Raw genomic sequence first — 21,789 nt, 5'->3', positions numbered from 1 at the left:
CTTCAGGAACCGCTCCCAGGGACAACGACCTTTCAAAGAACATCAAGAGTCGCCTCCAAAGGACATCAGCCAGTTCATCCGCATTCCTAGGTGCGGCCCCTCATGCCCCGTAGACATCTGCACATACAGTCGCAAAGCAATTCTTCCTACCTCAATTCCCCTTCCTCAGCAACAAGCTCTGCTCGCCTGACACACAGCCTGCAAACACTCACCTCGGCTCCAGCGGGACAGGCCTGGCCATTCCTCAACCCTTCGGCACTCATCCACCACCACCAGAGCCAAGGATCTGCAGCCACGGGCCGCTTGCTTGCCTCCAACTCCCCTCGGAAATCTCCAAATTCTCTTCTGTCCCATCAGACACTGTGCAGAAAAATGGCTTCGCCCCTCGGCGCTGCCCCAAAGTAAAGACCACAAAAACCCTGGCTCAACACCTCCCCTGCCTACCACTCCCACTCCCCCTCTGTCTCTCACCACACTCACGACCTCTCCAGAAACTCACCTGCCCTTGCAAGGTGCCCCTCATCAACCACTGTGTCACACCAGAACCCAGGCTGCAAACCTGTGGCCCCAAACAGGGAAGGGCTATGGAGGGACCAACACAAGCCTCTGGGCAGCCGGACAGGCCTCCCGACAGCACAGGGCTTGCGAGCTCTCAACCAGGGCTGCCAGGACAACGGCCTGCTCTCGCAAACAGCCCTCCTCGGCCTGCTGGTACTGCCACCCCCAGGGACGGACCCAGGGGGACACAAGACCAAACACGCAGCCTCCTTTCTCCAACTACAACCCAGCAGCACGAGGAACTCCAAAACAACTGCAGAGCACACCCAAAAGGAAAGGCCAGGCCTAAAGACAGGCTGAGCAGTCTGGCAGCAGGGCAAGGACAGAGTGAACACAGTGGAACGAGAAGCCCCTCACATAATACACACCTGCAAAGCCCACACCAGACTGCCACAACTGGGAGGAAGTGGGGCCCACTCTTCGCAACGCGCCCACAAACCACAACACACGAGTGACATGGGATGACCTCACTGATGACAGCTCACAGTTCCTACGCTTTGCCCGCGTCTGACAAATGCCCTCACACGCACCATCAACACCAAACATTTGACCTCTAGTCCTTGCAGTTAAAGCTGCCGCCAGGGTCAGATGGACACGTCCTCAAGAGGAGGACATGAAAAGGGAGCCTTGTGGGGAAGGACAACACACCCCACCTCATTACTTGCTGCTTGTTGCAAGACGCCATCATGCACAATGGCCTTGCCTCCTGGATGAAAAACCTCACAGCTCGCTCAGCTTCTCCTCACAGCTAGGATGCTCCAGTCCCTTCACCATCTTCATTGCCCTGCACTCGACTCGCTCCACTAAGTCCAAGCCCTTCTTCCACTGGGGAGCCCTCAGCTGGACACAGGTCCTCAGCCGACCCAAGTCTGGATCCCTGTTGCACTCTCCACCCGGCTGCATGGTCCCCATCGCACCTAGGGGGAGTCCCCATGCCACGGTCTCACCTTCCCATGGGGTCACCAACCGATCACTTGGGGGACGTCCCCAGGCCACCAGCTCCTCTTCCTGCAGGGCCCACGGCGACCCATGCAGAGGGTCTCGGCACCACCATCCTCCCTGCTGCGGGGTCCCTGCACCACCTGGGCACGGGACCCCAAGCCACCATCCCTCTGCTCTGAGGGCACACAGCAAGCCCCTACTCTGAGGTCACAACCCCGCTCACTGTCGGGTCCCTGAGGCACAGCATGGGGCACTGAGGACCAGGAGCACCAACCTGCCGGGACCCTGCTCTGATCAGAAGATGGGGCTCTGTGCTGGCTTCACCTTGCCTGGACACCAAGTGCCCACCAAGACGCTCTCGCACTCTCTCTCACCTCAACTGCGCAGGGGCAGAAAAAGAGCATGAAAGGCTCCTGGGTCGACACAAGCACAGCGAGATCACTCACCAATTGCCATCACGGGAAACTGACTTGACTCTGGGAAATAAATTGAAGCCATCACCAAAAGTAAGGGCAGGAGAAGGAGAGATAACGAGAAATAATAAACAAGCATCAGAAACAACAGCCGATGAACTGAACGCAACCCCCATCCCCTGACCCCCTGTACCACCGGGAGGGAGCGGGAGCAAAGCAGATTCCAGGAAGAGGGATGCATGGATGGGGAAAGTGTTTTTAATCTGCGGGTGTATTTCCCGCTGCCTGACTATAGTTTGATTGCTAAATAAGTGGTGGTGCTCAAATTAATTTGATGTTCTTTTCTCCTTCCCCAACAGAATCTGTCATTTGCCCGTGACCAAAATGGGTGAGACATCCCTGCCTGTACTTGTCTCACTGTCCGAGCCCTTTATTTTATTTTCTCCTCTCCTTACCTGAGGGCAAAGGAATGAGCAGGTGCTTGTAAGATGCTCAGTTACCCTCTGGCTTATACCATGATGCATCCTCTCACACACGCCACCCCTGCTACCCTGTCCATACCAAAAACTTGCCAAGAAAATCCAATATACACAGGTACCACCTTACAAGACAGAGAGATACCAGGACACCCACGAAGCACACTCAACAGCAAAGACAGGCCTACACACAGGATTAGTGAGCTCGCATCAAGGCAGGGAGGGACCAAAGGTGATGGAAGTGGAAGCCCCTCACACCCACAACACATCCGAAGTCCAGACCAGCCTGTGAGGCCTGAGAAGTAATGGGGTCCCATCCTCACAATGTACCCGCAAACCACACCATGCGGGTGCCACGGGATGATCTCACTGATGACAAACACCTCTCCTATGCTTTGGACACATCTGCTAAATGCCCTGACGCACACATTCCATGCAAATGCTCCCAAACACTTACTCTCCCTTAAAGGCTGCCGCCAGGGTCAGAGGGATACATCCTCAAGAGAAGGACATGAAAAAGGAGCGTTGCAGCCAGAAAAACACACCCCACCCCATTCCTCGCCAGGCTGTGGCATGAAAAAACTGCTTACTGAAAAAAGCCGTCACGCACAAGGGCTGTCCCGCCCCTTGGGGACCAGCATAAAAGCCAGCCCAGCGCCTCTCTCCCTCACACACCTCTCCTGACGCCTTCTCCTCCGCACTCAACAAGGTCAGCCTGAACCCCCTACCCCTCCTTCTTCTCACCCACCTGACCCGTCTCTCCCAGCACGCTCTGACCCCACCCTCAGCACCCCTGACGCCTCCCCACCGCCACCCTCCCCAACACCCACAACAGGCCTCCCCACTCCCTCGCCCTCCTGCACCAACACCCCTTGCACCCCACACCCCTCCGCTTGCTCAACACCCTCTCTTCCAGGGACCCTCCACACCACACACATGGCCTGCTACGATCTCTGCCGCCCCTGCGGACCCACCCCGCTGGCTAACAGCTGCAACGAGCCCTGTGTCACCCAGTGCCAGGACTCCCGTGTCGTCATCCAGCCTCCCGCCGTGCTGGTCACCCTGCCAGGACCCATCCTCAGCTCCTTCCCCCAGAGCACCGCCGTCGGATCCTCCTCCTCGGCTGCCGTGGGCAGCGCCCTCAGCGCCCAGGGAGTGCCCGTCTCCTCCGGCGGCTTTGGCTTCGGCTACGGCTTGGGAGGCCTGGGCTGCTTCGGTGGCAGAAGAGGCTGCTACCCCTGCTAAGGGCCCTCCCCACCACCCCGACAACAACTGCTAACACCCTGGAAGCCATGACATGGATTGAGGATGTGCCTCCATGTCGGTGCTGACACACAGGCTCGCTGTCCATGGCTCCTTCTCTCAAGGCACCAGACAAGGAAGCAGGGAAGGGGACAGCCCGGGCTGCCGGGAAACACGGCCCATGTACCTCCTCCTCTTCTCCCGCTTCCTTCTCTGCCTCCACCCTTCCCCTATGGACCCTACTCTCCACTGCAAACCCCTTCTCACAAGCCAAAGGCCACTGGGCACTTGTGCACGGTGGATCCTACTGCAGGGTAGGAAGATCTCAGAGCTCTGGCCAAATCTACTGCACGGAAGGGACATCAGCTGATGGCCGCTGTACTTCCAAATCAGACCAGCTCCCTTCCCATTGATTCTCCTGACTTTTTGCTTTTTTTTTCTTCAATAAAGTTCTCCTGCATCCCAGACTGAGACGCCTCCTCTTCATTTCTTCTCCCAACACTCTTCTAACCTCACCTGCCACAAAGCCAGGGCTCAATAGGTCATTGGGGTGCGTGGAAGAGGGACTGTAAGACCTCTCTTAGGCTGGATGTCCCCAGGAACAACAACAACATGGACCAGCATAGGGGGGCTGCAAGCCCGTGACACTTGCCCAAAGGATTGGACACACTAATGCACTTCTACCCACACCTCAGACACAAGCTCGCCGTGGCACCACACACTTAGAATCGTGCAAAAATTTAGGTTGGAAAAGGCCCTGAAGATCGTGGAGTCCAATGCTCTTCCCAAAGTCTCCCTGCAGATACTTGGCCTCTTTGACTGCACTGGTGCATTGATGCCTCCTGGTCAGCTTGTTCTACACCAGCACAGGAAACTCATGTTCAGCAAAGCTGCTTTCCAGCCTATCAGCCCCCAGCATGACCTGCTGCCCAGCGGTATTCCTCTCCAGATGCATTGCCCCCTGCTGAACTGCAGGAGAGTCCTCTCTGACCCATTCTCCAGCCTCTCCAGCTCCCTCAGAATGGTGCCACAACTGCCACGTGCCTCAGCCTCTCTTCCACATTTTGCTTCACCTGCCAGCTTGCTGAGGGGCCACACCATCCCACTGCCCACATCGCTGATGAGGATTTTGAATGGTGAAGGCCCCACAGATCCCAGTCCCGGCCTACACCACTTGAGATTTGCCTCCAAAAGGACTTTGGGCCACTTATCACAAGCATCTGGGCCCAGCCCTTCAGCTATGTTGCACTCCACCTCACTGGCCCCTTTGCAACCCATCCGTTCTCGCATGATCTACGAGGACCTCACGGGAGACACTGACAAAGGCTTCATTCAAGTACAGCTCAACCACGGACACCGCTCTCCCCTTGTGCAATACCCAGTAGCTTTAACATGGAAGACACAGATGACGGTCAAGCACGATTTCCCCCTCGAAAACCCATGCCGACCACTCCTCATCAACTTCCTGTCCTTCCTGGGCTTGGCAGCACATTCAGGGAAAAATTTATCCATTGTGCCCCCTAGAAACAAGGGCAGTCTCACCACACTCTCGTTTCCCACATCCTCTCCCTTCATCTTCTAAAAGACACGAGGGCTAGGAGCTCTCTTCCAGCCTTCAGGAACCGCTCCCAGGGACAACGACCTTTCAAAAAACATCAAGAGTCGCCTCCAAAGGACATCAGCCAGTTCATCCGCATTCCTAGGTGCGGCCCCTCATGCCCCGTAGACATCTGCACACACAGTCGCAAAGCAATTCTTCCTACCTCAATTCCCCTTCCTCAGCAACAAGCTCTGCTCGCCTGACACACAGCCTGCAAACACTCACCTCGGCTCCAGCGGGACAGGCCTGGCCATTCCTCAACCCTTCGGCACTCATCCACCACCACCAGAGCCAAGGATCTGCAGCCACGGGCCGCTTGCTTGCCTCCAACTCCCCTCGGAAATCTCCAAATTCTCTTCTGTCCCATCAGACACTGTGCAGAAAAATGGCTTCGCCCCTCGGCGCTGCCCCAAAGTAAAGACCACAAAAACCCTGGCTCAACACCTCCCCTGCCTACCACTCCCACTCCCCCTCTGTCTCTCACCACACTCACGACCTCTCCAGAAACTCACCTGCCCTTGCAAGGTGCCCCTCATCAACCACTGTGTCACACCAGAACCCAGGCTGCAAACCTGTGGCCCCAAACAGGGAAGGGCTATGGAGGGACCAACACAAGCCTCTGGGCAGCCGGACAGGCCTCCCGACAGCACAGGGCTTGCGAGCTCTCAACCAGGGCTGCCAGGACAACGGCCTGCTCTCGCAAACAGCCCTCCTCGGCCTGCTGGTACTGCCACCCCCAGGGACGGACCCAGGGGGACACAAGACCAAACACGCAGCCTCCTTTCTCCAACTACAACCCAGCAGCACGAGGAACTCCAAAACAACTGCAGAGCACACCCAAAAGGAAAGGCCAGGCCTAAAGACAGGCTGAGCAGTCTGGCAGCAGGGCAAGGACAGAGTGAACACAGTGGAACGAGAAGCCCCTCACATAATACACACCTGCAAAGCCCACACCAGACTGCCACAACTGGGAGGAAGTGGGGCCCACTCTTCGCAACGCGCCCACAAACCACAACACACGAGTGACATGGGATGACCTCACTGATGACAGCTCACAGTTCCTACGCTTTGCCCGCGTCTGACAAATGCCCTCACACGCACCATCAACACCAAACATTTGACCTCTAGTCCTTGCAGTTAAAGCTGCCGCCAGGGTCAGATGGACACGTCCTCAAGAGGAGGACATGAAAAGGGAGCCTTGTGGGGAAGGACAACACACCCCACCTCATTACTTGCTGCTTGTTGCAAGACGCCATCATGCACAATGGCCTTGCCTCCTGGATGAAAAACCTCACAGCTCGCTCAGCTTCTCCTCACAGCTAGGATGCTCCAGTCCCTTCACCATCTTCATTGCCCTGCACTCGACTCGCTCCACTAAGTCCAAGCCCTTCTTCCACTGGGGAGCCCTCAGCTGGACACAGGTCCTCAGCCGACCCAAGTCTGGATCCCTGTTGCACTCTCCACCCGGCTGCATGGTCCCCATCGCACCTAGGGGGAGTCCCCATGCCACGGTCTCACCTTCCCATGGGGTCACCAACCGATCACTTGGGGGACGTCCCCAGGCCACCAGCTCCTCTTCCTGCAGGGCCCACGGCGACCCATGCAGAGGGTCTCGGCACCACCATCCTCCCTGCTGCGGGGTCCCTGCACCACCTGGGCACGGGACCCCAAGCCACCATCCCTCTGCTCTGAGGGCACACAGCAAGCCCCTACTCTGAGGTCACAACCCCCCTCACTGTCGGGTCCCTGAGGCACAGCATGGGGCACTGAGGACCAGGAGCACCAACCTGCCGGGACCCTGCTCTGATCAGAAGATGGGGCTCTGTGCTGGCTTCACCTTGCCTGGACACCAAGTGCCCACCAAGACGCTCTCGCACTCTCTCTCACCTCAACTGCGCAGGGGCAGAAAAAGAGCATGAAAGGCTCCTGGGTCGACACAAGCACAGCGAGATCACTCACCAATTGCCATCACGGGAAACTGACTTGACTCTGGGAAATAAATTGAAGCCATCACCAAAAGTAAGGGCAGGAGAAGGAGAGATAACGAGAAATAATAAACAAGCATCAGAAACAACAGCCGATGAACTGAACGCAACCCCCATCCCCTGACCCCCTGTACCACCGGGAGGGAGCGGGAGCAAAGCAGATTCCAGGAAGAGGGATGCATGGATGGGGAAAGTGTTTTTAATCTGCGGGTGTATTTCCCGCTGCCTGACTATAGTTTGATTGCTAAATAAGTGGTGGTGCTCAAATTAATTTGATGTTCTTTTCTCCTTCCCCAACAGAATCTGTCATTTGCCCGTGACCAAAATGGGTGAGACATCCCTGCCTGTACTTGTCTCACTGTCCGAGCCCTTTATTTTATTTTCTCCTCTCCTTACCTGAGGGCAAAGGAATGAGCAGGTGCTTGTAAGATGCTCAGTTACCCTCTGGCTTATACCATGATGCATCCTCTCACACACGCCACCCCTGCTACCCTGTCCATACCAAAAACTTGCCAAGAAAATCCAATATACACAGGTACCACCTTACAAGACAGAGAGATACCAGGACACCCACGAAGCACACTCAACAGCAAAGACAGGCCTACACACAGGATTAGTGAGCTCGCATCAAGGCAGGGAGGGACCAAAGGTGATGGAAGTGGAAGCCCCTCACACCCACAACACATCCGAAGTCCAGACCAGCCTGTGAGGCCTGAGAAGTAATGGGGTCCCATCCTCACAATGTACCCGCAAACCACACCATGCGGGTGCCACGGGATGATCTCACTGATGACAAACACCTCTCCTATGCTTTGGACACATCTGCTAAATGCCCTGACGCACACATTCCATGCAAATGCTCCCAAACACTTACTCTCCCTTAAAGGCTGCCGCCAGGGTCAGAGGGATACGTCCTCAAGAGAAGGACATGAAAAAGGAGCGTTGCAGCCAGAAAAACACACCCCACCCCATTCCTCGCCAGGCTGTGGCATGAAAAAACTGCTTACTGAAAAAAGCCGTCACGCACAAGGGCTGTCCCGCCCCTTGGGGACCAGCATAAAAGCCAGCCCAGCGCCTCTCTCCCTCACACACCTCTCCTGACGCCTTCTCCTCCGCGCTCAACAAGGTCAGCCTGAACCCCCTTCCCCTCCTTCTTCTCACCCACCTGACCCGTCTCTCCCAGCACGCTCTGACCCCACCCTCAGCACCCCTGACGCCTCCCCACCGCCACCCTCCCCAACACCCACAACAGGCCTCCCCACTCCCTCGCCCTCCTGCACCAACACCCCTTGCACCCCACACCCCTCCGCTTGCTCAACACCCTCTCTTCCAGGGACCCTCCACACCACACACATGGCCTGCTACGATCTCTGCCGCCCCTGCGGACCCACCCCGCTGGCTAACAGCTGCAACGAGCCCTGTGTCACCCAGTGCCAGGACTCCCGTGTCGTCATCCAGCCTCCCGCCGTGCTGGTCACCCTGCCAGGACCCATCCTCAGCTCCTTCCCCCAGAGCACCGCCGTCGGATCCTCCTCCTCGGCTGCCGTGGGCAGCGCCCTCAGCGCCCAGGGAGTGCCCGTCTCCTCCGGCGGCTTTGGCTTCGGCTACGGCTTGGGAGGCCTGGGCTGCTTCGGTGGCAGAAGAGGCTGCTACCCCTGCTAAGGGCCCTCCCCACCACCCCGACAACAACTGCTAACACCCTGGAAGCCATGACATGGATTGAGGATGTGCCTCCATGTCGGTGCTGACACACAGGCTCGCTGTCCATGGCTCCTTCTCTCAAGGCACCAGACAAGGAAGCAGGGAAGGGGACAGCCCGGGCTGCCGGGAAACACGGCCCATGTACCTCCTCCTCTTCTCCCGCTTCCTTCTCTGCCTCCACCCTTCCCCTATGGACCCTACTCTCCACTGCAAACCCCTTCTCACAAGCCAAAGGCCACTGGGCACTTGTGCACGGTGGATCCTACTGCAGGGTAGGAAGATCTCAGAGCTCTGGCCAAATCTACTGCACGGAAGGGACATCAGCTGATGGCCGCTGTACTTCCAAATCAGACCAGCTCCCTTCCCATTGATTCTCCTGACTTTTTGCTTTTTTTTTCTTCAATAAAGTTCTCCTGCATCCCAGACTGAGACGCCTCCTCTTCATTTCTTCTCCCAACACTCTTCTAACCTCACCTGCCACAAAGCCAGGGCTCAATAGGTCATTGGGGTGCGTGGAAGAGGGACTGTAAGACCTCTCTTAGGCTGGATGTCCCCAGGAACAACAACAACATGGACCAGCATAGGGGGGCTGCAAGCCCGTGACACTTGCCCAAAGGATTGGACACACTAATGCACTTCTACCCACACCTCAGACACAAGCTCGCCGTGGCACCACACACTTAGAATCGTGCAAAAATTTAGGTTGGAAAAGGCCCTGAAGATCGTGGAGTCCAATGCTCTTCCCAAAGTCTCCCTGCAGATACTTGGCCTCTTTGACTGCACTGGTGCATTGATGCCTCCTGGTCAGCTTGTTCTACACCAGCACAGGAAACTCATGTTCAGCAAAGCTGCTTTCCAGCCTATCAGCCCCCAGCATGACCTGCTGCCCAGCGGTATTCCTCTCCAGATGCATTGCCCCCTGCTGAACTGCAGGAGAGTCCTCTCTGACCCATTCTCCAGCCTCTCCAGCTCCCTCAGAATGGTGCCACAACTGCCACGTGCCTCAGCCTCTCTTCCACATTTTGCTTCACCTGCCAGCTTGCTGAGGGGCCACACCATCCCACTGCCCACATCGCTGATGAGGATTTTGAATGGTGAAGGCCCCACAGATCCCAGTCCTGGCCTACACCACTTGAGATTTGCCTCCAGAAGGACTTTGGGCCACTTATCACAAGCATCTGGGCCCAGCCCTTCAGCTATGTTGCACTCCACCTCACTGGCCCCTTTGCAACCCATCCGTTCTCGCATGATCTACGAGGACCTCACGGGAGACACTGACAAAGGCTTCATTCAAGTACAGCTCAACCACGGACACCGCTCTCCCCTTGTGCAATACCCAGTAGCTTTAACATGGAAGACACAGATGACGGTCAAGCACGATTTCCCCCTCGAAAACCCATGCCGACCACTCCTCATCAACTTCCTGTCCTTCCTGGGCTTGGCAGCACATTCAGGGAAAAATTTATCCATTGTGCCCCCTAGAAACAAGGGCAGTCTCACCACACTCTCGTTTCCCACATCCTCTCCCTTCATCTTCTAAAAGACACGAGGGCTAGGAGCTCTCTTCCAGCCTTCAGGAACCGCTCCCAGGGACAACGACCTTTCAAAAAACATCAAGAGTCGCCTCCAAAGGACATCAGCCAGTTCATCCGCATTCCTAGGTGCGGCCCCTCATGCCCCGTAGACATCTGCACACACAGTCGCAAAGCAATTCTTCCTACCTCAATTCCCCTTCCTCAGCAACAAGCTCTGCTCGCCTGACACACAGCCTGCAAACACTCACCTCGGCTCCAGCGGGACAGGCCTGGCCATTCCTCAACCCTTCGGCACTCATCCACCACCACCAGAGCCAAGGATCTGCAGCCACGGGCCGCTTGCTTGCCTCCAACTCCCCTCGGAAATCTCCAAATTCTCTTCTGTCCCATCAGACACTGTGCAGAAAAATGGCTTCGCCCCTCGGCGCTGCCCCAAAGTAAAGACCACAAAAACCCTGGCTCAACACCTCCCCTGCCTACCACTCCCACTCCCCCTCTGTCTCTCACCACACTCACGACCTCTCCAGAAACTCACCTGCCCTTGCAAGGTGCCCCTCATCAACCACTGTGTCACACCAGAACCCAGGCTGCAAACCTGTGGCCCCAAACAGGGAAGGGCTATGGAGGGACCAACACAAGCCTCTGGGCAGCCGGACAGGCCTCCCGACAGCACAGGGCTTGCGAGCTCTCAACCAGGGCTGCCAGGACAACGGCCTGCTCTCGCAAACAGCCCTCCTCGGCCTGCTGGTACTGCCACCCCCAGGGACGGACCCAGGGGGACACAAGACCAAACACGCAGCCTCCTTTCTCCAACTACAACCCAGCAGCACGAGGAACTCCAAAACAACTGCAGAGCACACCCAAAAGGAAAGGCCAGGCCTAAAGACAGGCTGAGCAGTCTGGCAGCAGGGCAAGGACAGAGTGAACACAGTGGAACGAGAAGCCCCTCACATAATACACACCTGCAAAGCCCACACCAGACTGCCACAACTGGGAGGAAGTGGGGCCCACTCTTCGCAACGCGCCCACAAACCACAACACACGAGTGACATGGGATGACCTCACTGATGACAGCTCACAGTTCCTACGCTTTGCCCGCGTCTGACAAATGCCCTCACACGCACCATCAACACCAAACATTTGACCTCTAGTCCTTGCAGTTAAAGCTGCCGCCAGGGTCAGATGGACACGTCCTCAAGAGGAGGACATGAAAAGGGAGCCTTGTGGGGAAGGACAACACACCCCACCTCATTACTTGCTGCTTGTTGCAAGACGCCATCATGCACAATGGCCTTGCCTCCTGGATGAAAAACCTCACAGCTCGCTCAGCTTCTCCTCACAGCTAGGATGCTCCAGTCCCTTCACCATCTTCATTGCCCTGCACTCGACTCGCTCCACTAAGTCCAAGCCCTTCTTCCACTGGGGAGCCCTCAGCTGGACACAGGTCCTCAGCCGACCCAAGTCTGGATCCCTGTTGCACTCTCCACCCGGCTGCATGGTCCCCATCGCACCTAGGGGGAGTCCCCATGCCACGGTCTCACCTTCCCATGGGGTCACCAACCGATCACTTGGCGGACATCCCCAGGCCACCAGCTCCTCTTCCTGCAGGGCCCACGGCGACCCATGCAGAGGGTCTCGGCACCACCATCCTCCCTGCTGCGGGGTCCCTGCACCACCTGGGCACGGGACCCCAAGCCACCATCCCTCTGCTCTGAGGGCACACAGGAAGACCCCGCTCTGAGGTCACCATCCCCCTCACTGTCGGGTCCCTGAGGCACAGCATGGGGCACTGAGGACCAGGAGCACCAACCTGCCGGGACCCTGCTCTGATCAGAAGATGGGGCTCTGTGCTGGCTTCACCTTGCCTGGACACCAAGTGCCCACCAAGACGCTCTCGCACTCTCTCTCACCTCAACTGCGCAGGGGCAGAAAAAGAGCATGAAAGGCTCCTGGGTCGACACAAGCACAGCGAGATCACTCACCAATTGCCATCACGGGAAACTGACTTGACTCTGGGAAATAAATTGAAGCCATCACCAAAAGTAAGGGCAGGAGAAGGAGAGATAACGAGAAATAATAAACAAGCATCAGAAACAACAGCCGATGAACTGAACGCAACCCCCATCCCCTGACCCCCTGTACCACCGGGAGGGAGCGGGAGCAAAGCAGATTCCAGGAAGAGGGATGCATGGATGGGGAAAGTGTTTTTAATCTGCGGGTGTATTTCCCACTGCCTGACTATAGTTTGATTGCTAAATAAGTGGTGGTGCTCAAATTAATTTGATGTTCTTTTCTCCTTCCCCAACAGAATCTGTCATTTGCCCGTGACCAAAATGGGTGAGACATCCCTCCCTGTACTTGTCTCACTGTCCGAGCCCTTTATTTTATTTTCTCCTCTCCTTACCTGAGGGCAAAGGAATGAGCAGGTGCTTGTAAGATGCTCAGTTACCCTCTGGCTTATACCATGATGCATCCTCTCACACACGCCACCCCTGCTACCCTGTCCATACCAAAAACTTGCCAAGAAAATCCAATATACACAGGTACCACCTTACAAGACAGAGAGATACCAGGACACCCACGAAGCACACTCAACAGCAAAGACAGGCCTACACACAGGATTAGTGAGCTCGCATCAAGGCAGGGAGGGACCAAAGGTGATGGAAGTGGAAGCCCCTCACACCCACAACACATCCGAAGTCCAGACCAGCCTGTGAGGCCTGAGAAGTAATGGGGTCCCATCCTCACAATGTACCCGCAAACCACACCATGCGGGTGCCACGGGATGATCTCACTGATGACAAACACCTCTCCTATGCTTTGGACACATCTGCTAAATGCCCTGACGCACACATTCCATGCAAATGCTCCCAAACACTTACTCTCCCTTAAAGGCTGCCGCCAGGGTCAGAGGGATACGTCCTCAAGAGAAGGACATGAAAAAGGAGCGTTGCAGCCAGAAAAACACACCCCACCCCATTCCTCGCCAGGCTGTGGCATGAAAAAACTGCTTACTGAAAAAAGCCGTCACGCACAAGGGCTGTCCCGCCCCTTGGGGACCAGCATAAAAGCCAGCCCAGCGCCTCTCTCCCTCACACACTTCTCCTGACGCCTTCTCCTCTGCGCTCAACAAGGTCAGCCTGAACCCCCTTCCCCTCCTTCTTCTCACCCACCTGACCCGTCTCTCCCAGCACGCTCTGACCCCACCCTCAGCACCCCTGACGCCTCCCCACCGCCACCCTCCCCAACACCCACAACAGGCCTCCACACTCCCTCGCCCTCCTGCACCAACACCCCTTGCACCCAACACCCCTCCGCTTGCTCAACACCCTCTCTTCCAGGGACCCTCCACACCACACACATGGCCTGCTACGATCTCTGCCGCCCCTGCGGACCCACCCCGCTGGCTAACAGCTGCAACGAGCCCTGTGTCACCCAGTGCCAGGACTCCCGCGTCGTCATCCAGCCTCCCGCCGTGCTGGTCACCCTGCCAGGACCCATCCTCAGCTCCTTCCCCCAGAGCACCGCCGTCGGATCCTCCTCCTCGGCTGCCGTGGGCAGCGCCCTCAGCGCCCAGGGAGTGCCCGTCTCCTCCGGCGGCTTTGGCTTCGGCTACGGCTTGGGAGGCCTGGGCTGCTTCGGTGGCAGAAGAGGCTGCTACCCCTGCTAAGGGCCCTCCCCACCACTCCTGACACCAACCACCCACGCCCTGGAATCCACAACATGGTTTGAGGACGCACCTCAGCCTCTTTCTGGCATGTAGACCTCCCATCTTTGGCTCCTCCTCTCAAGGCACCATGAGAAGAAGCAGGGAAGGGGTCAGCTACAGCCCGGGCTGCCTGGAAACACGGCCCATGTACCTCCTCCTCTTCTCCCACTGCCTTCTCTGCATTACCCCTTCTCCTATGCCACTACACTCCTCTGCAAACACCTTCTCACAAGCCAAATTCCACGGGTACCTGTGGTTGTGTGATCCCACTGCAGGGCAGGAAGATCTCAGAGCTCTGGCCAAATCTACTGCAGGAAGGGACATCAGCTGATGGTTGCCCTGCTTGCACCTCAGAGAGGCTCCCTTTCACTTGGCGCTCCTGCTTTTTCACTGTTTTTTTCCTTCAATAAAGTTCTCCTGCATCCCAGACTGAGATGCCTCCTCCTCATTTCTTCTCCCAATGCTTTTCCAACCTCTCCTGCCACAAATCCAGGGCTCAACAGGTCATTGGGGTGGGTGAAAGAGGGCCTATAACACCTCTCTTAGGCTGGATGTTGCCAAGAACAGCAATAACACAGACCAGCACAGAGGGGCTGCAAGCCCATGACACAAGCCCTTCACTCGCCCAAACCAAGACTGGACACATTCACGCACTTCTACCCACATCTCTGACACAAGCTCCCCATGGCAGCAGGCACTTAGAATTAAGGATATATTTAGGTTGAAAAAGGCCCTGAAAATCATTGACTCCAACTGTTCACCTAACGCTACCAAGGCCACCGCTAAACCATGTCCCTAAGCACCACACCTACAGATCCTTTAAATGTCTCCCACAATGGTGACTCAACCACTCCCTGGGCAGGCTGTGCCAGTGCCTGACAACACTTTCAGCAAAGAAATTTTTTCCTAATATCAGATCTACACCTGCCTTGGTGCAACCTGAGACCATTTCCTTTCATCCTATCGCTTCTTACTTGGGAAAAAAGGCCAACACCTGACTCGCTACAACCTCCTTTCAGGTCATTGTAGAGAGCAATAAGGTTCCCCTCAGTCTCCTTTTCTCCACACTCAACAACCACAGTTCCCTCAGCAGCTCTTCACAGGACTTGTTCACTAGACCCTTCACCAGTTTCATTGCCCTTCTTTGGACATGCTCCAGCACCTCAATGTTTTCTTGTACATCGGTAGCCAAAACTGAACACAGAATTCGAGATGTGGCTTCACAGGTGCTGAGTACGGGAAGACAATCCCTGCCCTACACCTGCTGGCCACACTTCCCCACACAAGCTAGGATGCCATTGGCCTTCTTGGCCACCTGGGCACACTGCCAGCTCATATTCAAACAGTTGTCGACCAACACCCCAGGTCCTTTTCCAATGGGCAGCTTTCTAGCCACTCTGCCCCAAGCCCAGAGCATTGCAGGTGGTTGGTGTGACCCAAGTGCAGGACCTGGAACTTGTTGAACCTCATACAACTGGCCTTGGTCCATCAATGCAGCCTGTCGAGACCCCTCTCTGGAGCCTTCCCACCCTCCAGCAGATCAACACTCCCACCTAACTTGGTGTCATCCACAAACTTACTGAGCGTGCACTCAATCCCTTCGCCCACATCATTGATAAACATGTTGAACAGAACTGGCCCCAACACGCAGCCCTGGAGAACACCACTTGTGACCGGCCACCAACCGGATTTAACTCCGTTCACCACAACTCTCTGGGCCCGGACAGACAGACAGTTTTTGTCCAGGTCAACAGCATCCACAGCCTCTCCTGTCACAGAAGAGGATCCCAATGGTCAAGCAGGACCTTCCCTTCACAAAGCCATGCTGATCACCTGCTTGTCCTCTATCTGCTGATGGAAAGCACTCTAGATGATCTACTCCATACCCTTACCCACCATCAAGGTCAGACTGTCACACCTCTAGTTCCACAAATCCTTCTTCCAGCCTTCCTTGTACATGAGCATCAAACTGACCTCCAGTCAATGGGACTTTGCTGTTTAGCCAGGAGTGCTGAGAATTTTTTGAAAGTGTCTTGGTGAGCACTTCTGCAACTCCCTCAACACTCCTGGGTGGATCCTATTCAGCCACATACATTTGTGTGTGTCTGAGTGGTGTATGGGTTGCAAACCATCTCTGTTGGATTATGAGGGCTTAATTCTGCTCCCCGTTGACAAACATCCTTCCTCAGCAAGAATCTCTGCCCATCACAGCAAACACAATCATTGAGTGCACAAGGAAACTCTGGAGATCATCTAGTGCAACCCAAACTGCTCAAGCAGGGTCAGCTCAAGCAGGCTGTCCATGACCATGCCCATTCAAGGTTTCAGGATCTCCAACACCTCCTTGAAAAGCAGTTCCACTCTTTCACCACCCTCACACTGAAAAAGGGGTTGCCTTCTCTTCCACAGAAATGGCACATCTTTGCCGCTTTCTCCATTCGGGAATGTCTTGGCCATGGACACCATTGAGAAAAATATCACTCCCTTGTGTCCTCATGCCCTCCCTTCCCTTCCTGGATTTAGACACACTGATGACCTCTCCAGTGCATGGCCTTGCCTCCTGCCTGAAAATCCTCCCAGCACTCACAGCTTCTCCTCACAGCAAGGATGCTCCAGTCCCTTCAGCATCTTGGAGGCACTCTACTTCAATATGTCCATGTCCTTCCTCAATGGGGGAGCCCTCAATTGGACACAGGTCCTCAGCTGAACCATGTAGGTCCCTGTTGCACTCTCTGCCTGGCTCATGGTCCCCATCCCACCTACGGGGGACTCCCCACGCCACGGTCTCACCTTCCCATGGGGTCACCAACCGATCACTTGGGGGACGTCCCCAGGCCACCAGCTCCTCTTCCTGCAGGGCCCACGGCGACCCATGCAGAGGGTCTCAGCACCACCATCCTCCCTGCTGCAGGGTCTCTGGACCACCTGAGCACGGGACCCCAAGCCACCATCCCTCTGCCCTGAGGGCACACAGGAAGACCCTGCTCTGAGGTCACCATCCCCCTCACTGTCGGGTCCCTGAGGACCAGCATGGGGCACTGAGGACCAGGGGCACCAACGTGCCAGGACCCTGCTCTGATCAGAAGATGGGGCTCTGTGCTGGCTTCACCTTGCCTGGACACCAAGTGCCCACCAAGACACTCTCGCACTCTCTCTCCTCAACTCACAGGGGCAGAAAAAGAGCATGAAAGGCTCCTGGGTCGACACAAGCACAGCGAGATCACTCACCAATTGCCATCATGGGCAAAACTGACTTGGCTCTGGGAAATTAATTGAAGCCATCAGCAATCAAAACCCAGGGTAGGAGAAGGAGAAATAAAAACAAATAATTAAAGAAGCAGCAGAAACAACAGCTGATGAACTGAACACAACTCCCATCCCCTGACCCCCTGGGCCGCTGAGAGGGAGGAAGTAGAGAAATCATGAGCAAAGCAGAGTCCGGGAAGAAGGGAGGGTGGGAGAAAGGTGCTTTTAAGATGTGGTTGTTTTTATCACTGCCCCACTTGGACCTGATTGGAAAATTGGTGGTGCTGGTGTTCAAAATAAACTGGTGTTCTTTCATTCTTCTTCAGTGGAGTCTGTCTTTTGCCCGTGACCAAAATGGGTGAGACAGCCATCCCTGTTCTTCTGTCGACTTAAGTCTTTTTGTGTATTTTCTCCTCTCCATCCCTGAGGGCAAACCAGTGAGCAGGCAGTTGCAAGGTGCTCAGCTTCCCTCCGGGCTTCTACCATGACACACACTGCCCTGCATCAACCCCTCCTGCCCTATTGATACCAAAACCTGGCCACAAAACTCCAGTACACACACCTCCATCCTTCAAGACAAAAGGGCAGCAAAACACCCACAAAGCACACCCAATGGCAAAGGCCAAGCCTAAATAGAGGCTTAGTGAGCTGGCATCAAGGCAAGGAGGGACCAAACGCAATGGAGGGGCAGCCTCTCATGCCCATCACACATTCAAAGCCCAGACCAGCCTACCAGAGCTGCGAGGACATTGGGCCACTCCTCACAATGCACCCACAAGCCACAGCACAGCAGGGACATGGGATGACCTCACTGATGACAACCCACTGCTCATACACTCTGGCCACGTCTCCTAAATGCTCTCACATGTACCTTCCATGCAAATCCTACCAACTACCTTCTCTCCCTTAAAAACTGCTGACACAGTCAGGTGGACACATCCTCAAAAGGACATGAAAAAGGAGCATTGCGGCCTGGAAAACACACGTCACCTCATTACTCGCCAGGCTGTGGTTTTCCAAAAGCTGTTGTCTGCAAAATGCCGTCACGCACAAAGGCTGTCCCACCCCTTGGGGACCAGCATAAAAGCCAGCCCAGCGCCTCTCTCCCTCACACACTTCTCCTGACGCCTTCTGCTCCGCACTCAGCAAGGTCAGCCTGAACCCCCTTCCCCTCCTTCTCCTCACCCACCTGCCCCATCCCTCCCAGCACACTCTGCCCACAGCCTCAGCACCCCTGATGCCTCCCCACCATCACGCTCCCCACACACCCACAACAGGCCTCCCCACTCCCTCACCCTCCTGCACCAACACTCCTCACACCCCCACGCCCCTCTGCTTGCTCAACACCCTCTCTTCCAGGGACCCTCCACACCACACACATGGCCTGCTACAATCTCTGCCGCCCCTGCGGACCCACCCCGCTGGCTAACAGCTGCAACGAGCCCTGTGTCACCCAGTGCCAGGACTCCCGCGTCGTCATCCAGCCTCCCGCCGTGCTGGTCACCCTGCCAGGACCCATCCTCAGCTCCTTCCCCCAGAGCACCGCCGTCGGATCCTCCTCCTCGGCTGCCGTGGGCAACGTCCTCAGCACCCAGGGAGTGCCCATCTCCTCCGGCGGCTTCGGCTACGGCTTGGGAGGCCTGGGCTGCTTCGGTGGCAGAAGAGGCTGCTACCCCTGCTAAGGGCCCTCCCCACCACCCCTGACACCCGCACACACATCCTGGAAGACACGACACAGATTGAGGATGCACCTCCAGATCTTCACTGGCACATGGGCTCACCAACAATGGCTCCTTCTCTCAAGGAATAGTGGAACCATCTTCTCACATGCCGAAGAACACCGGGGTCCTGCAAAGGGCTGCTCCCACCACACTGCAGGCAAACCTGCATGCTCTGGCAAACTACCACATGCAAGGGAAGTCAGCTGATGGTCACCTCAGACAAGATCCCTTCCACTTGGCACTCCTGCCTTTTCACCATTTTTTTTTCCCCAGCTCAATAAAGTTCTCCTGCATCCCAGCCTGACACACCTCCTCTTCCTTTCTTCTCTCAAGGATCTTTCGTCTTGACCTGGGACAAATCCAGGGCTCACCAGGCCAGTGGGGTTAGTGGAAAAGGGCCACAACACCTCTCCTAGTGAATATGTCACCACCACCACTGACCACACACACTGGCACCTGGGGGGCTTCCAGAACATGACACAAGTCCATCAAGGGCTCAAACAAAGGATTCAACATGACAACGGTCCCCTGCACACGCCTCTGATGAAGCCTCCCTGTGCCAGCATACACTTGACTAACTCTCTCTCCCATCATGGCTCTCTGGGCTTTTCAGTAAACAAAAATCACAGAATCATCTCCTTTGGCAGGAACCTTTGGAGAGCAGGTGCCTCAAAACCCCTACTCAGGCAGGACCAGCAAGTGCAGGTTGTTCAGAATGGGTTTTCAGTATCTCCCAGGACAGAGACTCCACCATCTCTTCCACTTGTGGACCACTCTCCCACTGAAAAACACTCACTGCCTTTGCCCACAGAATTTCATCTGTTCTCACTGCACCCATGGCCTCTTGTCCTGCACATGCGCACTACTGAGGAGAGCCAGCCTCCCTCGACCTCATTCCCTACCGTCCAGCACTTTGACACATTTATGGCATCCTCCCTGCGCTTCCTATTCTCCTGCCTAAGCAGTCCCAACTCTCTCAGCATCACCTCCTAGGAAGGAATCTCCACCCCTTCAGCATCTTGGTGGCCTGTGCTGGTCTCGCTCAACTAAGTCCATGTCTTTCTCCATCTAGGGAGCCCAGAACTGCACACAGTACCCCACACGGGACCTCACCACTGCTGAGGAGACAGGAAGGGTCACCTCCCCCTACTTGATGGCAACACTTTTTGTAAAGATGCCCAGGAGACTGGTGGCTCCTTTTCCTGCAGGGGTGCACTGTCACCTCAGCATCCATTTGTTCTCCACCAGCACCACAAGGTCCTTCTCTGCTCAGCTGCTCTCTGCCCAACTGCCCCCCAGCCATTACTGCTACACAGGGTGACTCCTCCCCAGAAACAGGGCTCTGCATCTCCCCCTGCTCAACTCCATCACATTCCTCCATGTCCACTGCAAGGAAATCAGGAAGGTCCCTCAGCATTTGTGGGCTCAAACCATCTTCCCCCATGGACTCGGGTACATCAAGTTGCACCATTGCCATTTGTGGGGGGCAGCCCTGAGCCCAACTCAAGAACTGGCACCCCCAGACCAAGCCTGCATTGGCCCAGGCCTGCAAGGCACTCCAGTACCCATCAACACAGAAGCACAGATACCCTTCCCACCTCACCTCCTCTTCCTCACCAACAAGCACTGCAAGAACAACCCTCAGGACACTCACCTTCACTGAATGTGGGCAGGTCTTGGGAGGTCCTCACTGACTGGAAGCTAAAGAGCCTCATTTTCATTGATTAAAAGGGCATGAGGGTAGATCCAGGAAACTGCAGGAAACTGTTCCCCCTTGTCCTATTACTGCACTCCCTGAAAAATAGTCCCTCCCCATCTTTCCTGTAGTCCCCCTCTAAGTCCTGGGAGGCCACTCTAAGGTCTCCCCAGAGCCTTCTCTTCTCCAGCTGAACACCCCAATTCTCTCAGCCTGTCCTCACAGGGGAGGTGCTCCAGCCCCTAATCATTTTCATGGCTTCCTCTGGACCCACTCAAGCAGGTCCATGTCCTTCTGATGTTTGGGGCCCCAGAACAGGACATAGCACTGCAGGGGGGGCCTCACAAGAGTGGATTAGATGGGGAGAATCCTCTCCCTCAACCTGCTGGCCACATCTGATGCAGGCCAGGACACAGTTGGCTTTCTGAGCTGCAAGCACACATTGCCAGCTCATAGCCAGTTTTTCATCCACATTCTGTGGCACCAGGGCCCCTGCCCCAGTCAGCATTTTTCCTAGTCTCCCTACTCCTATACACAGGGAAGACCCTTTTGTTGCCTTTGACATCCCTCAATTTTTGTAAGCCTATGGATAAAACTGCTCTTACCTCATCATATCACACACATCCCATCTCTCCCCAAAGAGCTCCAGCAGCACTCACCACACAGCCAAGCGCAGACAGGCTCTCTCCAACAAGCAGAATCAGCTCCAACAGCACAACCACTGTGCCCTGGCTGCCACACACATCCCACCAGCAAGATCACAGTCACCCCAGCACCATGACTGGTAGCACAGGAACACTCTAAACCCCAATCTCCCCTATCAGCACTCACCTCAGCCCCACAGCTTTCCCTCATTATAGCCAGCCACTCCCTCACCCCACCCCCCCCCCCCCCCCCCCCCATCAACCAGCCAATCAGGAAACAGATAACAACCTGACCATCAGGAGGCAGCAAAAAATCTGCCA

The 21,789-nt window shown here is 55.8% G+C and overlaps 4 protein-coding genes across 4 annotated transcripts; all 4 read left to right on the top strand.

Moving 5' to 3' along the window:
- The first annotated feature begins 3,325 nt into the window (after positions 1 to 3,325).
- Positions 3,326 to 3,634, top strand: LOC141954881 (feather beta keratin-like). Its single transcript, XM_074894918.1, has one exon. The coding sequence runs from the start codon at positions 3,326 to 3,328 to the stop codon at positions 3,632 to 3,634; it is 309 nt and encodes a 102-aa protein (XP_074751019.1).
- Positions 3,635 to 8,569: 4,935 nt separating this feature from the next.
- LOC141954875 (feather beta keratin-like) lies at positions 8,570 to 8,878 on the top strand. The gene has a single exon (XM_074894910.1). It carries the CDS (start codon positions 8,570 to 8,572, stop codon positions 8,876 to 8,878), a length of 309 nt encoding a protein of 102 aa, XP_074751011.1.
- Positions 8,879 to 13,813: 4,935 nt separating this feature from the next.
- LOC141954863 (feather beta keratin-like) lies at positions 13,814 to 14,122 on the top strand. The gene has a single exon (XM_074894883.1). It carries the CDS (start codon positions 13,814 to 13,816, stop codon positions 14,120 to 14,122), a length of 309 nt encoding a protein of 102 aa, XP_074750984.1.
- Positions 14,123 to 18,786: 4,664 nt separating this feature from the next.
- LOC141954868 (feather keratin 1-like) lies at positions 18,787 to 19,089 on the top strand. The gene has a single exon (XM_074894898.1). The coding sequence runs from the start codon at positions 18,787 to 18,789 to the stop codon at positions 19,087 to 19,089; it is 303 nt and encodes a 100-aa protein (XP_074750999.1).
- The last annotated feature ends 2,700 nt before the right edge of the window (positions 19,090 to 21,789 follow it).

This window comes from Strix uralensis, chromosome 1, assembly GCF_047716275.1.
Source record: "Strix uralensis isolate ZFMK-TIS-50842 chromosome 1, bStrUra1, whole genome shotgun sequence".
Classification (NCBI taxonomy): domain Eukaryota; kingdom Metazoa; phylum Chordata; class Aves; order Strigiformes; family Strigidae; genus Strix; species Strix uralensis.
Note: the sequence above shows the minus strand (reverse complement) of the source record. Positions and strands in the feature narration are given on the sequence as shown.